This window comes from Drosophila erecta, unplaced genomic scaffold (assembly GCF_003286155.1).
Source record: "Drosophila erecta strain 14021-0224.00,06,07 unplaced genomic scaffold, DereRS2 tig00000126-arrow-pilon, whole genome shotgun sequence".
Taxonomy (NCBI): domain Eukaryota; kingdom Metazoa; phylum Arthropoda; class Insecta; order Diptera; family Drosophilidae; genus Drosophila; species Drosophila erecta.
The window spans coordinates 4,782,646-4,796,106 of NW_020825209.1; the positions used below are offsets into that span (position 1 = coordinate 4,782,646).

General features: G+C 42.7%; 3 protein-coding genes across 7 annotated transcripts; 1 reads left to right on the forward strand and 2 right to left on the reverse strand.

The window, feature by feature from the left end:
- Positions 1 to 747: 747 nt before the first annotated feature.
- On the reverse strand, positions 748 to 2,073 carry LOC6550063. Its single transcript, XM_001977486.2, has 3 exons — positions 1,953 to 2,073; positions 1,675 to 1,884; positions 748 to 1,493 (listed from the first exon to the last, which is right to left on the reverse strand). The coding sequence occupies exons 1-3, from the start codon at positions 2,016 to 2,018 to the stop codon at positions 828 to 830; spliced, it is 942 nt and encodes a 313-aa protein (XP_001977522.1). The 5' UTR covers positions 2,019 to 2,073; the 3' UTR covers positions 748 to 827.
- Positions 2,074 to 2,490: 417 nt separating this feature from the next.
- On the reverse strand, positions 2,491 to 11,653 carry LOC6550064 (WW domain-containing adapter protein with coiled-coil homolog). Of its 5 annotated transcripts, none has more exons than XM_026981578.1 (15): positions 11,343 to 11,653; positions 10,609 to 11,099; positions 9,643 to 9,679; positions 6,859 to 7,210; positions 6,532 to 6,789; positions 6,378 to 6,452; positions 6,237 to 6,312; positions 6,043 to 6,128; positions 5,882 to 5,977; positions 5,403 to 5,812; positions 5,097 to 5,335; positions 4,574 to 5,034; positions 4,335 to 4,504; positions 4,090 to 4,217; positions 2,491 to 4,020 (listed from the first exon to the last, which is right to left on the reverse strand). In XM_026981578.1, the coding sequence occupies exons 2-15, from the start codon at positions 10,647 to 10,649 to the stop codon at positions 3,942 to 3,944; spliced, it is 2,508 nt and encodes an 835-aa protein (XP_026837379.1). In that variant the 5' UTR covers positions 10,650 to 11,099; positions 11,343 to 11,653; the 3' UTR covers positions 2,491 to 3,941. The 5 variants fall into 5 exon arrangements, with proteins under 5 accessions (XP_026837379.1, XP_026837378.1, XP_026837380.1 ...); XM_026981577.1 differs by having other exon boundaries at positions 11,338 to 11,653; XM_026981579.1 differs by having other exon boundaries at positions 4,090 to 4,211; positions 10,609 to 11,653.
- Positions 11,654 to 11,950: 297 nt separating this feature from the next.
- Positions 11,951 to 13,449, forward strand: LOC6550065. Its single transcript, XM_001977488.3, has 2 exons — positions 11,951 to 12,164; positions 12,223 to 13,449. Exons 1-2 carry the CDS (start codon positions 12,075 to 12,077, stop codon positions 12,739 to 12,741), a joined length of 609 nt encoding a protein of 202 aa, XP_001977524.2. The 5' UTR covers positions 11,951 to 12,074; the 3' UTR covers positions 12,742 to 13,449.
- Positions 13,450 to 13,461: the final 12 nt, after the last annotated feature.

Consider the following 13,461-nt stretch of genomic DNA (forward strand, 5'->3'; position numbering starts at 1 on the left):
TTGCTCACCCTTGGCAGCTTTTGGTTAGTGAACTTTCACAACAAATTTAATGTGCAAGTTTATTTTATCAATTTAATTCTACGGCGCTTATGCTATCTTTACACATGCGAAACACTCTCAAACAAAAATAACAAATTTGAGCAATTTGAAATTTCCCGAACCGATAACCGTTACTCGGCGTTTTCGAAACCCAACCGTTTCGCTTAAAGTTGACCCGTTTATTTTGGCCTGTGTCCGCTGGCAAGCGAACGCGTCGAATGCTGAACTGCTACTTGTTGGCGTTTCGTCGTCCTCCGAAAACGAAGCGGAGATGCTAGGGCACTGCAAAAAAAAAAAAGGCAAAAGTAAAAAAGGAAAACAACACAGATACGCACGCACACAGGCGCGAACACTTTTCCTCCGCAGCCGCCATTCCCCGCAGAAAGTTCGTTTTCCGATTGACTTTAGCGAATTCGCTGCGCTGCACATTCGTCTATTGGGTATTCGCAAGCTTTGAGCTTTTCCAGTGGCTTTTCCGGCTGCAAAGGAAAAGCCGGCAAGAGCGGTTCAAAATGAGAGCGCCTGACGGAGAGAGCTTTGCGTCGCTTTTGGCGCCAAATTTGACATTTATGGGCCTACGATTTAAATGAATTTCTGCCAAATAAAATTGCTGAAGAATTCGCGGTGCTTCAGCCTCTAATATATGTATATTAACGCTCCAAATCCAAATTGGTTTCTAAGCAATATCAAGAAACAAGTCAAGTCGCATATGTTTCCCCTGTTACCCCATTTTAATTATAGAAAATATACAAATAAACAATCGAGTGTATGCGTAAAAAGGACTCCCATCACTTCTCTCGCTTCCTATAAATTTCTTTGATTTGTGCCTTCACATCGTGCAGACTATCCAGTATGCCCAGTTCGTGTATCTTGTTGTTCAGATACACGCGCTGTAAGCGCCTTATCAACGGATCAATTATCTCGGTTCGAACCAAATCATTGGCACTGACGTGACAATCAATTGTGTCAGGTTCCAACTTCTCTGACTCCGAGGAGACCGCTGCGAGTTCGTGGCCACGAGATACATTCATGGCTCTTTCACTAGATGAGGATTTACCACTCGGTGACTTACAGGTATCACAATCACATCTAATTGCCTCGCTTTTCTCGAGCGCTGCAATCTGCGACCGAACCGTATTTCTGATTTCTTCGGCGCTCATTAGAACATTAGATCTTGGGCGGTGTTCTGGTTTGAAGCACGCGCAGCTGCACTTCCCGGTAGACTTAACGCCGGCGGAGAACTCTGGGCCATCCTCCCTATAGCGGCTATCTAGTGTGGCAGTTGACTTACTCTGCAGCCCGGATGACATACTGGACTCGCTCTGGTTGGTTTCACATTGGACGTGGTCTTCAGGATTTGCATCTTCATCAGAACCCATGCTTGGGAGCTTCGGAATCATGTATCTTATGGATCTGCTTCGGATTTTCGAAGGATTGGAATGCTTGGAAGAACTCTAAGGGCGTAATTACAATTAAAATAAATCACTGATGTCATATTTCATTTTTAATGAAACCGATTACTGAAGACTTCGCGGCATTTGGATTAAAACAGATGAATACTTTTTGTTATTGGCAAAGTACTAACGAACCGCAGATCTAGCACTATATCATATCATATTATTTTGCAATAGTTACCCGATTTTGTTGTGACTTTCGAGAAGTGCGCTCCGAGTAAAAGGAAGGAGACTCCTGTCCACTCCTAGTGCTTAACGGACATCTAGGATCCAAGCAGCAGCACTCGTCATCTGCATAACCCGCATATCTATAGTCCTGGCCTTTCTGATTAGAGCCAGTAGTACGCCTAGAGGAGCTTAAGGTGTCGGTACGCGGCGATAACTCAGTGGCCTGCACATTATAATTGGATTATTGGTTAATTGGAAGCCAGTAACGAGAACGTAATCCTTTCGACTCACTGAGGACGAGCAGGAGCAATGGCGACAAGATCGGCGACTCCGCGAGTATTCCACGTATTTATACATTGTTAAGGCAAAAAAAGGAACTTTTTTTTTAAATAATTTGTTCGTACGACTTTAGTTCACGAGAGCACGGATAGAACTGAAGTTTTCGTATGGCAAAGCGTGTGACGTACGAATCAGAAAAGGAAACGCCGCCTGCGTAGAAAAAACTTCCCATTGAAATAGCCATGAATAAACATTATTTTGTTGTTGTTGTATTTTTTAATTAATTCATAATAAAAGTTTCTATTTTTCGGTTGTTTTTTTGTTGTTTTGTTTTCGACGCTTAGCTAATATATTTTTTATATATTATTTATATGTATATCTACAATAGTTATTAGCATTATCATTATTAAACTGTTGTTTGCTTTCTTTTTGTTTCGAGTCTGCTCAATTTGCAGACCCATTTCTTTTGTTTGTTGGTTTGTCAAGTTAATAATTAAAAAAAAAACTCAAAATTACACTTATATACGTGTTGTTAGTTCTTCTTTCCCCGCCCTTCTCTCTCGTGACTGCTGTCGCTTCGCTACGCTTAAATAACAAAAAAATTGTCGCTTTTTCCAAATAAATTATATATGCATATATAATAAAAAATATATATATGATCATATAACGTAGACATTAATGTAGGGCATACAAAAAAAACTAAACTAAAACAAATCTATTTGCAATTTGAATCGGAGGTTTAAGAATATGGTGTATTGTAAATATAAATTTATATGCCTATAGTTTAAAAATTAAAAAAATTTATTGTATTTTTAGGTGTGGCCGGGCGATGGATTTTATCGGTAAATAACTACAAAACAAGATATTAAAATTGCACCAATCAGCAGGATATCACGCCGATGATCAGCAGATTAAACAAACATTTCGATCGCACAGTGAAAATATAAAATAAGATCGGCGTGTGGGTCGTCGGGTTGCCAACGTGTATATATATATATACAAATAAATATATATATAAAATTGTCGATTTCCTCGTCTCGAGAAGCGTGCATTCGTGCTCGACTTGACTCGCATTTTGGTTGTCATCGTTATCATTTTATCATCATGATTTCTCCTCCGTTTTTATGTTGAGTGGTTGTAAATATACAATCTTTCATATACTCTATTTATATATATTTATTTATATATAATTTGTATATAGTTTTATTAGCTTTTTATTGCAGTTGAGTATACTATGTTGACTTGTTTTTTGTTGGTGTTGTTGCTTTACTGGTGTTGTTGATCCTATTTCGTTTGTTTATCTTTTGTTTTGTTTCTTTCGATTCGATTCGACACGAGGCTTTATCCATATTGCTTCTTGATCTTGATAGGTCGGTTCTTGTCGGCTGTATTCTTATTTTGTAGTTACCTGGAGTGGTGTGTTTTGTTTGTGGCTATTTCTCTGGCTATTCATCCGCCTTGCTTTATGCTTACTTTTGTTAAGTTTACTTTTGTTTTTAATTTACGCTTTGCTAATTATAAATTATGTTTTAGTTTTTTGTGTTTCTTGTTAAAGTTCTTGTTGCAGCTGTTTGTTGTTTTATCCTGATTTGTCCTGTGCCAAGTCCATGCAGTCCGCTCAGCCAGTTACATACTGCCACTATATAGTCGGTTGCGGACTGGAACTTGATCCGAACACAAGTGAATCGCGGGCTGGTTGTGGTGGTGGGGAGAGATGCGTCGCCCAGAGGAGAGAAGTAGGAGGATGGAGCAGGATGCACGCGGTTTCTCAGTCATTGTCGTGGGCCCCCGCCAGACGTCGTCATCATCTAATCAATTTCCAGATGCCCTCAATAAATAGGGGTGAATCCGGGACTGCGAAACGAGGACAAAGGCTAGCTGCTGACGGCGGCCCCAATGGACCAATCATCATCGCAATCATCATCAGCTGCGCCAGAAGAAGCTCTTTTTGAGCCTAACAGACAGCTTGCGATGTACGCGCAGCCTAACCTGCTCCTGATCCTAAGTATCGTCTGACATGAACGCGTTCTGAGTCTTCGACTCCTCAATACGGCGGATCTGGTGGCGTAGATACATAATTCTGCGAAAGGAGATAGATAAAATGTATTGGTTAGGACAACTATCATTTAAGTGGCATTGGTTCACTCACTTTTGTTCCTGCAGGGTGGCATTGATTTCGGTGCTTCGCACCAGGCTGCGGGCGCACTTCAGCTCTGCGCATATCCTCGTGCAGGTGATGTCGCCGAACAGGTGCGTATCCTCACAGCACTTCTGCGCCTTCGAGAAACAATGGAAAACATTTACAATCAGTTCCAGTCCATGGACTTATGTGTTCGTATGTTTAGAGGTCGAGTTAGTGCTTTATGCGCAGGCAAATCCTACCTCACAGCTTACCTGACGCTCCAGCACCTCCGCCTGCCAATTGGTCACATGCGCGATCAGATCGGCGCGGAAGTATTTGGCCAGTTTGGGTGAAATCTCGGGACCGCGCATGTTTGCCGCCTGTCCCGAGGAACTCACGCAACTCTGCAGCGAGCTTAGCGTGGCCGACGAAGTGCCATCCACTGAAATAATAGTAATCAAGCACTGTTTAATATCACAAACTCAGAACACCTCAGCATTAGAATACGTACACTTCCGCTGCTGCTGGGCCTGCTGCGCCGCCTGTAGCTGGAGGCTGGCTGCTGTCGCGGCTGCCGCTGCGGCGGCCAACTGTTGCTGCTCCAACGCCGAGCCACTCAAGTCCAGCTCCTGGGTGGGCGTAGGCGGTCCTTCGCCCACCGCGCCGCTGTTGCTGCCCATCGAGGTGATCACACTGATTCCGCTGACGGCGCCCATGCCGGGCACGATGCTTTGGCTGCTATTCGCTCCACTGGAGCCGGAGGAGGCGTTGCCGCCGGGCGTGGCCGGTGAGGCGTTCGCCACCATCACTCCGCCATCGAGGGTCGTCTTGAGGCCAAAGGGTGGATTGCAGGTGTAGGCGATGCTCACGTTGTTCGTGTGGCCCACAATCGTCGGTATGGGACTCTTGGTAAAGCTCAACGAGGGTGACATGCTGTGGTGCATATACAGCGGCGAGTTGACACTGTTGTCCCTGCAATGTTGAAAATAATGAACTTAAGATCATGGTCTTACAATAAGCCTTTATTCGCTTACCGTAAGCTGCCGGAGACCGAGTTATTGACCGAATTGTAGGCGTGATTGGACCCATCTGCCGCCGAACCAACCGAGTTAACGCCGTGATGTGATTGTACATCGAGGACGCCCAGGCCCAGGTGCATCTTCTGGCGCATCAGCAGCGCCTGATCCTTGCCCTTGGCACCCGGTGGCAGTGGAGCATTCGAGTTCAGATGGTGCTGGTGCGGATCCTGACTCCCCAATGTGGGCACAGTTGTCTGCAATGCATATGTGTACATAAGGTTACAACCACTACCATAACTACTACCATAAAGCCAAACTTACGCCAGAGGTGGAGCCAATGTGTCCAACGGAGTTCCTTAGGCTGCTGCTGCTGGCATTGCTGCTGCTGCCGCCGGCACTGTTGCTGCTATTGCTGTTCAGCATTCCCGACATTGTGGGCAGCATTGTGGCGCCCGTCACTGGGCCACCGCCCGCTCCGCTGCCGTAGTGCAGTCCCCCCGCCGCACCTGTGCCCGTCGCCACGGATGCGGAGGAATTGGCAGTCGGGTGGGAGGCCAAACGTGGCAGGGCATTGCCCATTGGCTGGTCGCTGTTGCTGCCGGCGCCTCCGGGACCGCCTCCGCCCGGACCGCCGCCGTGTGTAGTGGGCGTGCCGCTAAGCGAGTAACTGGCCTCCGAGGTAGGCGTAGAATCGCCGCTTATGTCCATGTCAGCATTGTCGTTGTGTCGACCTGTCGGTAGGATTTTTAAATCGGTTAATCGGATGTTATGGGAATGGCTGCAAACTGCGTTATGCTCACCATCCAAACGCCTTCGATGACTGGGCGGACCGCCATCGTTGTCGTAATTCCATCTCAGTCGTGAATTGCCGCGCGAAGAATTGGAATGTTTGTATGCTGCAATGAAGAACGCAAATTTTGAATATTATATTTGAAATCTCTAAAGCAGGTTTTTAACTCACTTGATCTGGAGAAACGATCATCGCGGTCGCGATCGCGATCCTTGTCGCGGTAATCCTTCTCACGATGCTGATCGCGCGGCAAATTTCTGGAACCATATAACACATTAATGACAATGTTAAGGACGAATGAAGACTTATTACAGATTTTCCCGAAAATCTTTGCCGGTCATATTTTAATTTGCCATTGCGTTTACCTTTCTCTGTCCACCCATTCCTTTGGTTTCTCCCATTGAGATATTTCCGTCTTGCAGTTGTAGTAATACATTTTGCCTAAAAGCAAAGCAACATTTTAGTTTACAGCCTGGGGAAGAATAACCTGCCATAGATGGACTCACCTGATGAGCTGACATGCTCGCTCCAGTCGCCATAACGCGCCGTCCGCTCGCCGCGATCGTTGCGCTCTCGTTTGTCTAACAAACAACAAAAAAAAGCCACAAAATATGTTTAGTAAACGTGAGAAATGTAGAGTAAATGGATGCCTGGACTCACCTGCGTACTTGTCCTTCTTGTACATGTCCCTGTCGCGATCGGAACCGCGATCCCGCTTGTCGCGCAAGTCACGCAGATCTCGATCCCGCTCCCGATCGCGATCGTCGGACCCGGATCGTTTGTCGTTCTCCCGCGAGGAGCAGAGCTTGCCGCTGGCGTTGCCGCCTCCGCCGCTTCCTCCGCCACGACGATCCCTATCATGGTTGGTGCGATACGACGACTCCGAGTCGCGATCGTTGCCACGCCGATCACGTTTATCTATGGAGTAAAGAATAATGTATATGTTGAGGTGTGCAATTTTAATTCGCAGCTGTGCCAACCACTCACCTGAATATTTATCCTTCTTGTAGACATCCCGATCTCGATCCCGCATCTTCTGCATAAAGCTGTACCGCTCGCCGCTGCCGCCACGCCCATTGCCCCCACCTCCGCCCCGATGATCGCTGCGATCGCGCAGATCATGCGAACGGGACGATGGCGAATCAATGTCCGGCGACTGGGAGCGGTAGCTGTTGCCATTGTTCAATGGTCCGCCGCCATTGCCGCTGCCGCCGCCGCCACCTCCTCCAGCGGATCCGCCGCCTCCTCCACCGCCAGCGCCTGGCGACAGGTCACGATCGCGATAATTGGAGGAACGATCGCGTTCGTAGTCGCGCTTTGAACTGCTGTACTTTGAGCTCTGCACGGGTAAATAGAAGCGCACACAGTTTTTAGTCGATTTACATTCCCAAAATTATTTGCACAGTGCTACAAAATACAATGTTTGTCGGGTACGCTCCAAGAAATCGCAGTAAGGATTAAAGATATGGTCGATATATGCAATACATCGTGTAAAAAGTCAATAATGATTGTAAGCAAAACAATTTGGGAATTATCTATTGTATCTAATATCGGAAAGCCTTACTGAATCTCTTGAAAAGTACCAAACCACTGGTATATTCAGTGTTGCATTATTAATAGCGGTTGATTTAAGTCTCGGTTTAGTTTAACTTTTGAAGTTATTTAATTTTTGGGGAGCAGGGTGGTTGGTTAGTTGAACTAAATCTACTCAATAGGAAAATCATAATAAATGCATAATGCCAGCTACTTTTGCCAATGTTCTCGCTTGTGATTATACCCAATGGAAACGAAAGGATACAAAAGGAAAGTTAGGTGAAATGAAACTCCGATCGTTTGACAAATCAAATGTGTAATCGAGAAGAATTTTGAAATGTGTCGTGTGTTTGGTTTGATTTGTGGTCTTCTGAGTAAATAATGATATCATAATTGAAAGTAATAGGTTTTGTAATGAATATTTTCGTTTTTAGTTCATATTGGTCGTTGTCTTCAGGTTATCCAAACTGAAAATCCATAATTGTCTATTTAAATATATAAAACAAAATTATAATCCTTGTTTATGGTCCAGCGTTTGTTGAAAATCAAATAATTACATTTGAGTACATAAATAATATTCCAGTCCTTGATTGTGTTATAATCGTAAATTGTATAAAAACTAATACTTTAAAATTGAGTGGTGCTTCATTGTTTGCGATGTAAAAATAATATTTCCTTTTCAGAATCAGGTGTTTGGTATGTAAATCATAATTTGTTTATAATGTTTTTAAATCGGCGATTTGTGCGTGTCGTTTTAGTCACACTTTTGTTTAAAATATACGATTTTGAATGGATTTTGCTGCTGCATGTTTCATGTTCTGTTGCCTTCTTTTAAATGTATTACTCGATAATGGATGAGTAGTATTATTTGTTCCTTTATTTCAATGTTTATTTATTGCTTCTCAGGATTGGTTTCCTCTCGTTCAGTACGATTTTCGTGGCACTTTAATGGATTTTGATCACATTTTTTTTGCTTTGTCATTTTTTACCATTAGTTTTTAACCATTATTTTCTGGGATCTTGGATTACTTACTTCTAGGCGACAGAGACCCACTGCTGAAGGCGTTGAATTCGCTGCCAGCGTCGCTGCTGCTGCGCTGCTTTTGCTGCTCGCGATATTGTTATTGTTATTATTGTTGTTATTGTGGTTGCTAATGTTGCTGTTGCAATTGGCAATTGTTGTTGTCGAAAGGGAGAGATCAACAGCCATGTTGTTGCTGTTGTTGTTGCTGCTGCCGGAGGAGTGTCTGTTGCTCCTCATAGATAAATAATTTATGCGTATTGGGTTTGGATTTGAATTAAAAGTCCAATTGGTCGTTTCTTTTCGAGGGCACAACTTTTTTTGGCTTTGGTTTCTTTTTATTATTTGTTTTGCATTAGTTATTTGTTGTTGTCTTAATTGATTGTTGTTGCTTTATGTATGAGGCACATTTGTGTTTTTGTTGTTGTTGTCGTTGATAAATCGATTTTGTTAAATAATTTGAAAATTGGTTTGTTCTTTAGCTGCACATTCATGTTATTTTTAATATTGGTGTATAATTGTTTACTACGTCGTTTTTAAGGCTATTTTACTTTGATTACGTTTTTATTTCTAGGGCAGAGTTTAGAAATTGGTTATGAATTCGATTTCTATTTAAAATAGTTTGATAAATTTGTATATTTTTAATATATTTTTTTATATTTTTAATCATATATCATTCGATTTAAAGCATTTGTTTTTGTGCTGTTCGGTTAGATATTGTAATTGAATAATTTCATTCTAAAAAGGATATTTTTTTGTTGATTAATCGAATTTGTATTGGATTTGTTTTCTGTTTTAATAGCGTATAGATGCGTATAGATTCGTTTCTCAAGTTAAGATCAGTTCAGGCTGCAATGCCGCGTTTTTGAATGGGTTAAAATGAAACACGATTCGGTCAGTTCAAAAATGGATGAGGTTACGGGAAAGTAAGATCTGGGATGCACAACAGAGACAGCGATTGAAAAATAAGGAGAAATATGAACCAAAAATAAATCCAGAATCCAGGCTATACAATTTGCAATTTTGTCGATTTTTCTCTTTACCAAAATATTAGCAAATGATAGAAGGGATTTACATTGGCTTTTATATTCTTTTTGTGGCTTTGGGTGCACTACGAAATGAGCTAAACTACGAAACTAAAAATGTCCACTAAAAGCTGGCATGTGAATGTGATTAATTGCGGAGTTCGTGAAGGAATTGCGGATCGGTCTGCTTACCTGGTATGATGTGTGACTGGTATGCTTCTCAAAGTACCTAGAAAGTGGTGGGGATACATGAAAAGCTCATTAGTTTCCTTTGAAAAGAAGTTGGGTGTATAAAACACACTTTAAAGCACACTTGGTTGGGTTAGTTCTGCCATCCTTTGTCTGAATATAAAGACGATCTTAAAGTGATGATATTGTAACACTATTTGAAGGAACACGACCATTTATGTGACATGGAGGAGTAGATTATTATATGGGTTTTCCAAGTTAGACAGCTAATTGAAGATTATTTACAACACATATTCAAACTGATTCCAATCGATTTTGTCAAATTTTCAAATAACGCACAATTAGCGGGGCTCAAAGGGAAAATGCCAATTCTAAATCGATTTCCCAATTCTTATTGAGCTTTCTTTTATCAATAGAAGCGCTTATCAATTGCCGGCATTGATTTGTTGACAGTATTAATTTCAGTTGCTCTGGGTTCAACGGACAATCGAAAGCCGGCCAAATCCGTTGGTAAATAAACAAACTAAGTGAAACGCGGATTGATAAACAATGGATATGAACTTATTTTGCAGTGCAATAAGCAACTGTAAATGTTACAAGAACTATATTTTTTTTTGTGGCCTTTTGCCAGCTGAGCGCGTGCGAGCGAGAGGCAACTATTGTGTGGTGAAAAGACGAAAAACACGGTTATCGCGAGAAGGCCGATGGAAAAGATGGAAAATCAAAGGAATAAACATAGGGAAAACAAATATATTTACGAAAATCACTTAATTAGGGTAAACGGAGAAAATTGGAGGCAAAAAAGGAAACGCGGGCACTGCGAGTTAGAGCGAGATGGCAGTAAGGCAGAACGTAAACAAAAAAATATACAATTATGGGTGTGTGTGTGTGCGTGTGTGTGTGAGAGCATTGGGAATCACTGTTATTGCCGATATTACGGTAGATTGCATATTATATTTGATATATTACCCATCGTTCATACGCTGCGGTTTTCTAGCATGCATTACCATCAATGCAAGTTTTTCGCCAAATACGCTGCTGCTGCTTCTGTTGGTTTTCCCTCTTTTTCCTGCTTCTTCTTCCGCTTCTGCTGCGTTTGCTTCCCCTTCTTCTTCGTCGAAGAGCTGCTGGTGCTGCTGCTGCTACTGCTGCTTCCTCTTTTCGTGGAGAAGATAATGCAGCCTTATTCCGATTTTATCCAATATTCTGGGGCCTTTGGCGCCTCCTTTTTGCTCCTCCTTCCGCCTCCGCCGCTTCCTCTTCTTCTTCTCACCTGCCAAGGCACGCTTGCTTGTATGTGTGGGTGTGTGTGTTGTGGTCTGCTTGTATGGGAGGCTCTCAGTGGCATGTGTGTGTGTGCTGTTTGTCTGTGTGGCCCCTGACTCGGTGTTGTGTGGCGTATATGTGAGTGTGTGTTCCTAAATTGCGGTCGCCGTTTTATCGGCTTATTTTGCTGCCTCCTAGAAGTACAAACATTCAAGGCAATCCTTTAAACAGCTTCCTTTTTCGTCTCTCATTAATGCAATTAGCATTCGGAACGCCTTTAATTCTTCACTTAAAGCACACACGGCATTCGCCTCTGCGTGCGCGAGTGTGAGTGTGTGCGTGCGTCCGTATGCGTCCGTGTGTGTGTGGTGTCGCTTCATCCGTATTTCGTTTGACTTCTTTTCAACTTTACTCGGTTTTTTTTCTTCGTACCTTACCGCAATTCGCAATTTGCCGCTCGCCTTCTTTGCTGCGCTGTAATCGCCGCATTTATTTGCTCAGCATTGAACGACAATTGCCTAATTTTACGCCGACTTGCTGCGTTCGCTTTTTGGCCTCTATACTTGATGATTTTTTTCAATTCTTTTGCATTACGCTTTGTGCGGTCTGTTCGTCGGCACGGCTGTGTTGAGTTTGACAGCAATCGGTCGCTGTGTGCGGCTATCTCTGTCGCGCTGGACGCGTTGCGTGCGTTCGAAGAGCTCGGCTACATGTGCCAATTGGCTGCTTTATATGGTGGACTCTAGGTGGCGCCGCATTTCTGTGGTATTTTTTAGTGTTTGCAACCGCTAGGCGTTGGACGGAATGCAATATGGTCACTCTACGACCGGGGATGCCAGCTCGGCTCGGTTTATTATTCTTATTCGGCTTATGTGAAATAATAAATATAAATATACATTTACGCAATACCTATTTTGGTATATAGTATTTATGTTACATATTGTATGGTATTGAAACGATATTTTATTTTTAAATTATTATTTTTCCAGGCATTTGATATAAACACTTCAGTTCGATAGTATCGGATAAGCATTTCTGGACGGTCACACTGGTCAAGAGTACTCCTACCGGATGTATCGATTATCGATACGCCGACTTAAGAAAATCCCGATACCGATAACAGCGGCTGAAGAATTTAAGAATTCTTTAACATATATTCTTTAATTTTTATGCATTTTCAAGGAATGAGTTTAAGCGACTGCAACAATAACTATATATATCTGACGGGCAGCGAGGATTACGCCCTTAATTTGGCAAAGGTGGGTTAGAAACTCCAATTTAGGCTGCTTTCTGAATATCAAATTGCATTTATTTTAGCTATGCGAACGCTTTGCCACCAAAGGAAAGCGCGTTTTACTGATCACCAGTCGCCAGCAGGGAATGGCGAAGCGTTATCAATGGGAGGCCCATGTATGCAGCAAATACCTGACCATTCTGCAACTGGTGGACGTGGAGAGCACCCCGCTCCGCATGCTGGAAATGCAGGATAGCGCCGATTCCTTGCGCAGTCCCGATTTGATAGTCTTTGATCTGCAGTCCCTAGTCTTGGATGCACTACTGCGTCCTGTGATGCAGCAGTGCTCCACGGACAAAATGGTCCGACAAATTGCCAAGTGCTCCGCATCCTTTGTAAATTACCGCGAAATCCTGGCCAACTTGGCGGAACAGAAGGCGGGCAAAAGCATCGACACCATTGTGGTCATGTCGCAGGAACCGTATCCAATGTCAGCAGCCCAGTTCAAGCTGCTCATTGGACTCTATTTCCACGGCAACGAGTGCCACACGAACTTTGCCAAGCTCTCGGCCAAGATTTTGGTCTCCCAGAGATTCGCCTAGACGGAGGACAGGAGTTTGGAACCACTGCAGTGCCTTACAGAGCTCCACATCTTGGTAACTAGTTCCTGAGTCCAAACCTAGCTGACAGTATAATAATCTTAGTTATGCACCATATGCTCTTGCAAATCAGTCAATGAGCTACTTAAAATCCATGAATTCGTCAGGTTAGACGAATACTTTCAAAGCTGAAAAGAATTTTCCAATTTCGAACGAATTTTGAGCTATCTCTATAAGAACCAGCGGTTATTGGACTTGTATTTCCATTTTATTGACTTGAAAGCTATGTATATTGCCTTCCCAAAAAAAAAATGCCCACATGGAGTGTGTTGATAGGCTAAAGAACAGTCGAATATTTAAGAAAGTAAATTGTTAAAAGGTAATGCACGCTATATTATATGAGAATATAATACTACGACAGTGCGTACTTTTCGAAACGAATTTAAGACATACTGTACGTTTAAAATATCCCCCTACATGGCATCCATGCAAAATGTTATACGAAAGCCAAGAAATCGAATGCTCGATCAAATATAAGACTTTATTATAGTATACTATTTAGTCTAAAAGGGATTTAAACTACCAAAAAAAAAATTGCTGATATTTAATTATAATATACATACATATAAACACAATATTTATTAGCTAAACGAAAGTCTCAATTTAAGGGAGCTTGTGTAAAATAAAAAAGTATTTCGAATGCAAAAGGAACGTAAATGCAGT

What these genes read in the sequence shown, in the direction of transcription:
- LOC6550065 (XM_001977488.3), top strand. Translation starts at nt 12,075, where the DNA reads ATGCATTTTCAAGGAATGAGTTTAAGCGACTGCAACAATAACTATATA. An exon ending in ACGCCCTTAATTTGGCAAAG is followed by an intron (nt 12,165 to 12,222) that starts GTGGGTTAGAAA and finishes CATTTATTTTAG; the next exon opens with CTATGCGAACGCTTTGCCAC.
- LOC6550063 (XM_001977486.2), bottom strand. Translation starts at nt 2,018, where the DNA reads ATGTATAAATACGTGGAATACTCGCGGAGTCGCCGATCTTGTCGCCAT. An exon ending in ATTGCTCCTGCTCGTCCTCA is followed by an intron (nt 1,885 to 1,952) that starts GTGAGTCGAAAG and finishes TATAATGTGCAG; the next exon opens with GCCACTGAGTTATCGCCGCG. An exon ending in GAAAGTCACAACAAAATCGG is followed by an intron (nt 1,494 to 1,674) that starts GTAACTATTGCA and finishes TTACGCCCTTAG; the next exon opens with AGTTCTTCCAAGCATTCCAA.
- LOC6550064 (XM_026981580.1), bottom strand. Translation starts at nt 8,665, where the DNA reads ATGAGGAGCAACAGACACTCCTCCGGCAGCAGCAACAACAACAGCAAC. An exon ending in GAATGGGTGGACAGAGAAAG is followed by an intron (nt 6,129 to 6,236) that starts GTAAACGCAATG and finishes ATATGGTTCCAG; the next exon opens with AAATTTGCCGCGCGATCAGC. An exon ending in TCATCGAAGGCGTTTGGATG is followed by an intron (nt 5,813 to 5,881) that starts GTGAGCATAACG and finishes TCCTACCGACAG; the next exon opens with GTCGACACAACGACAATGCT.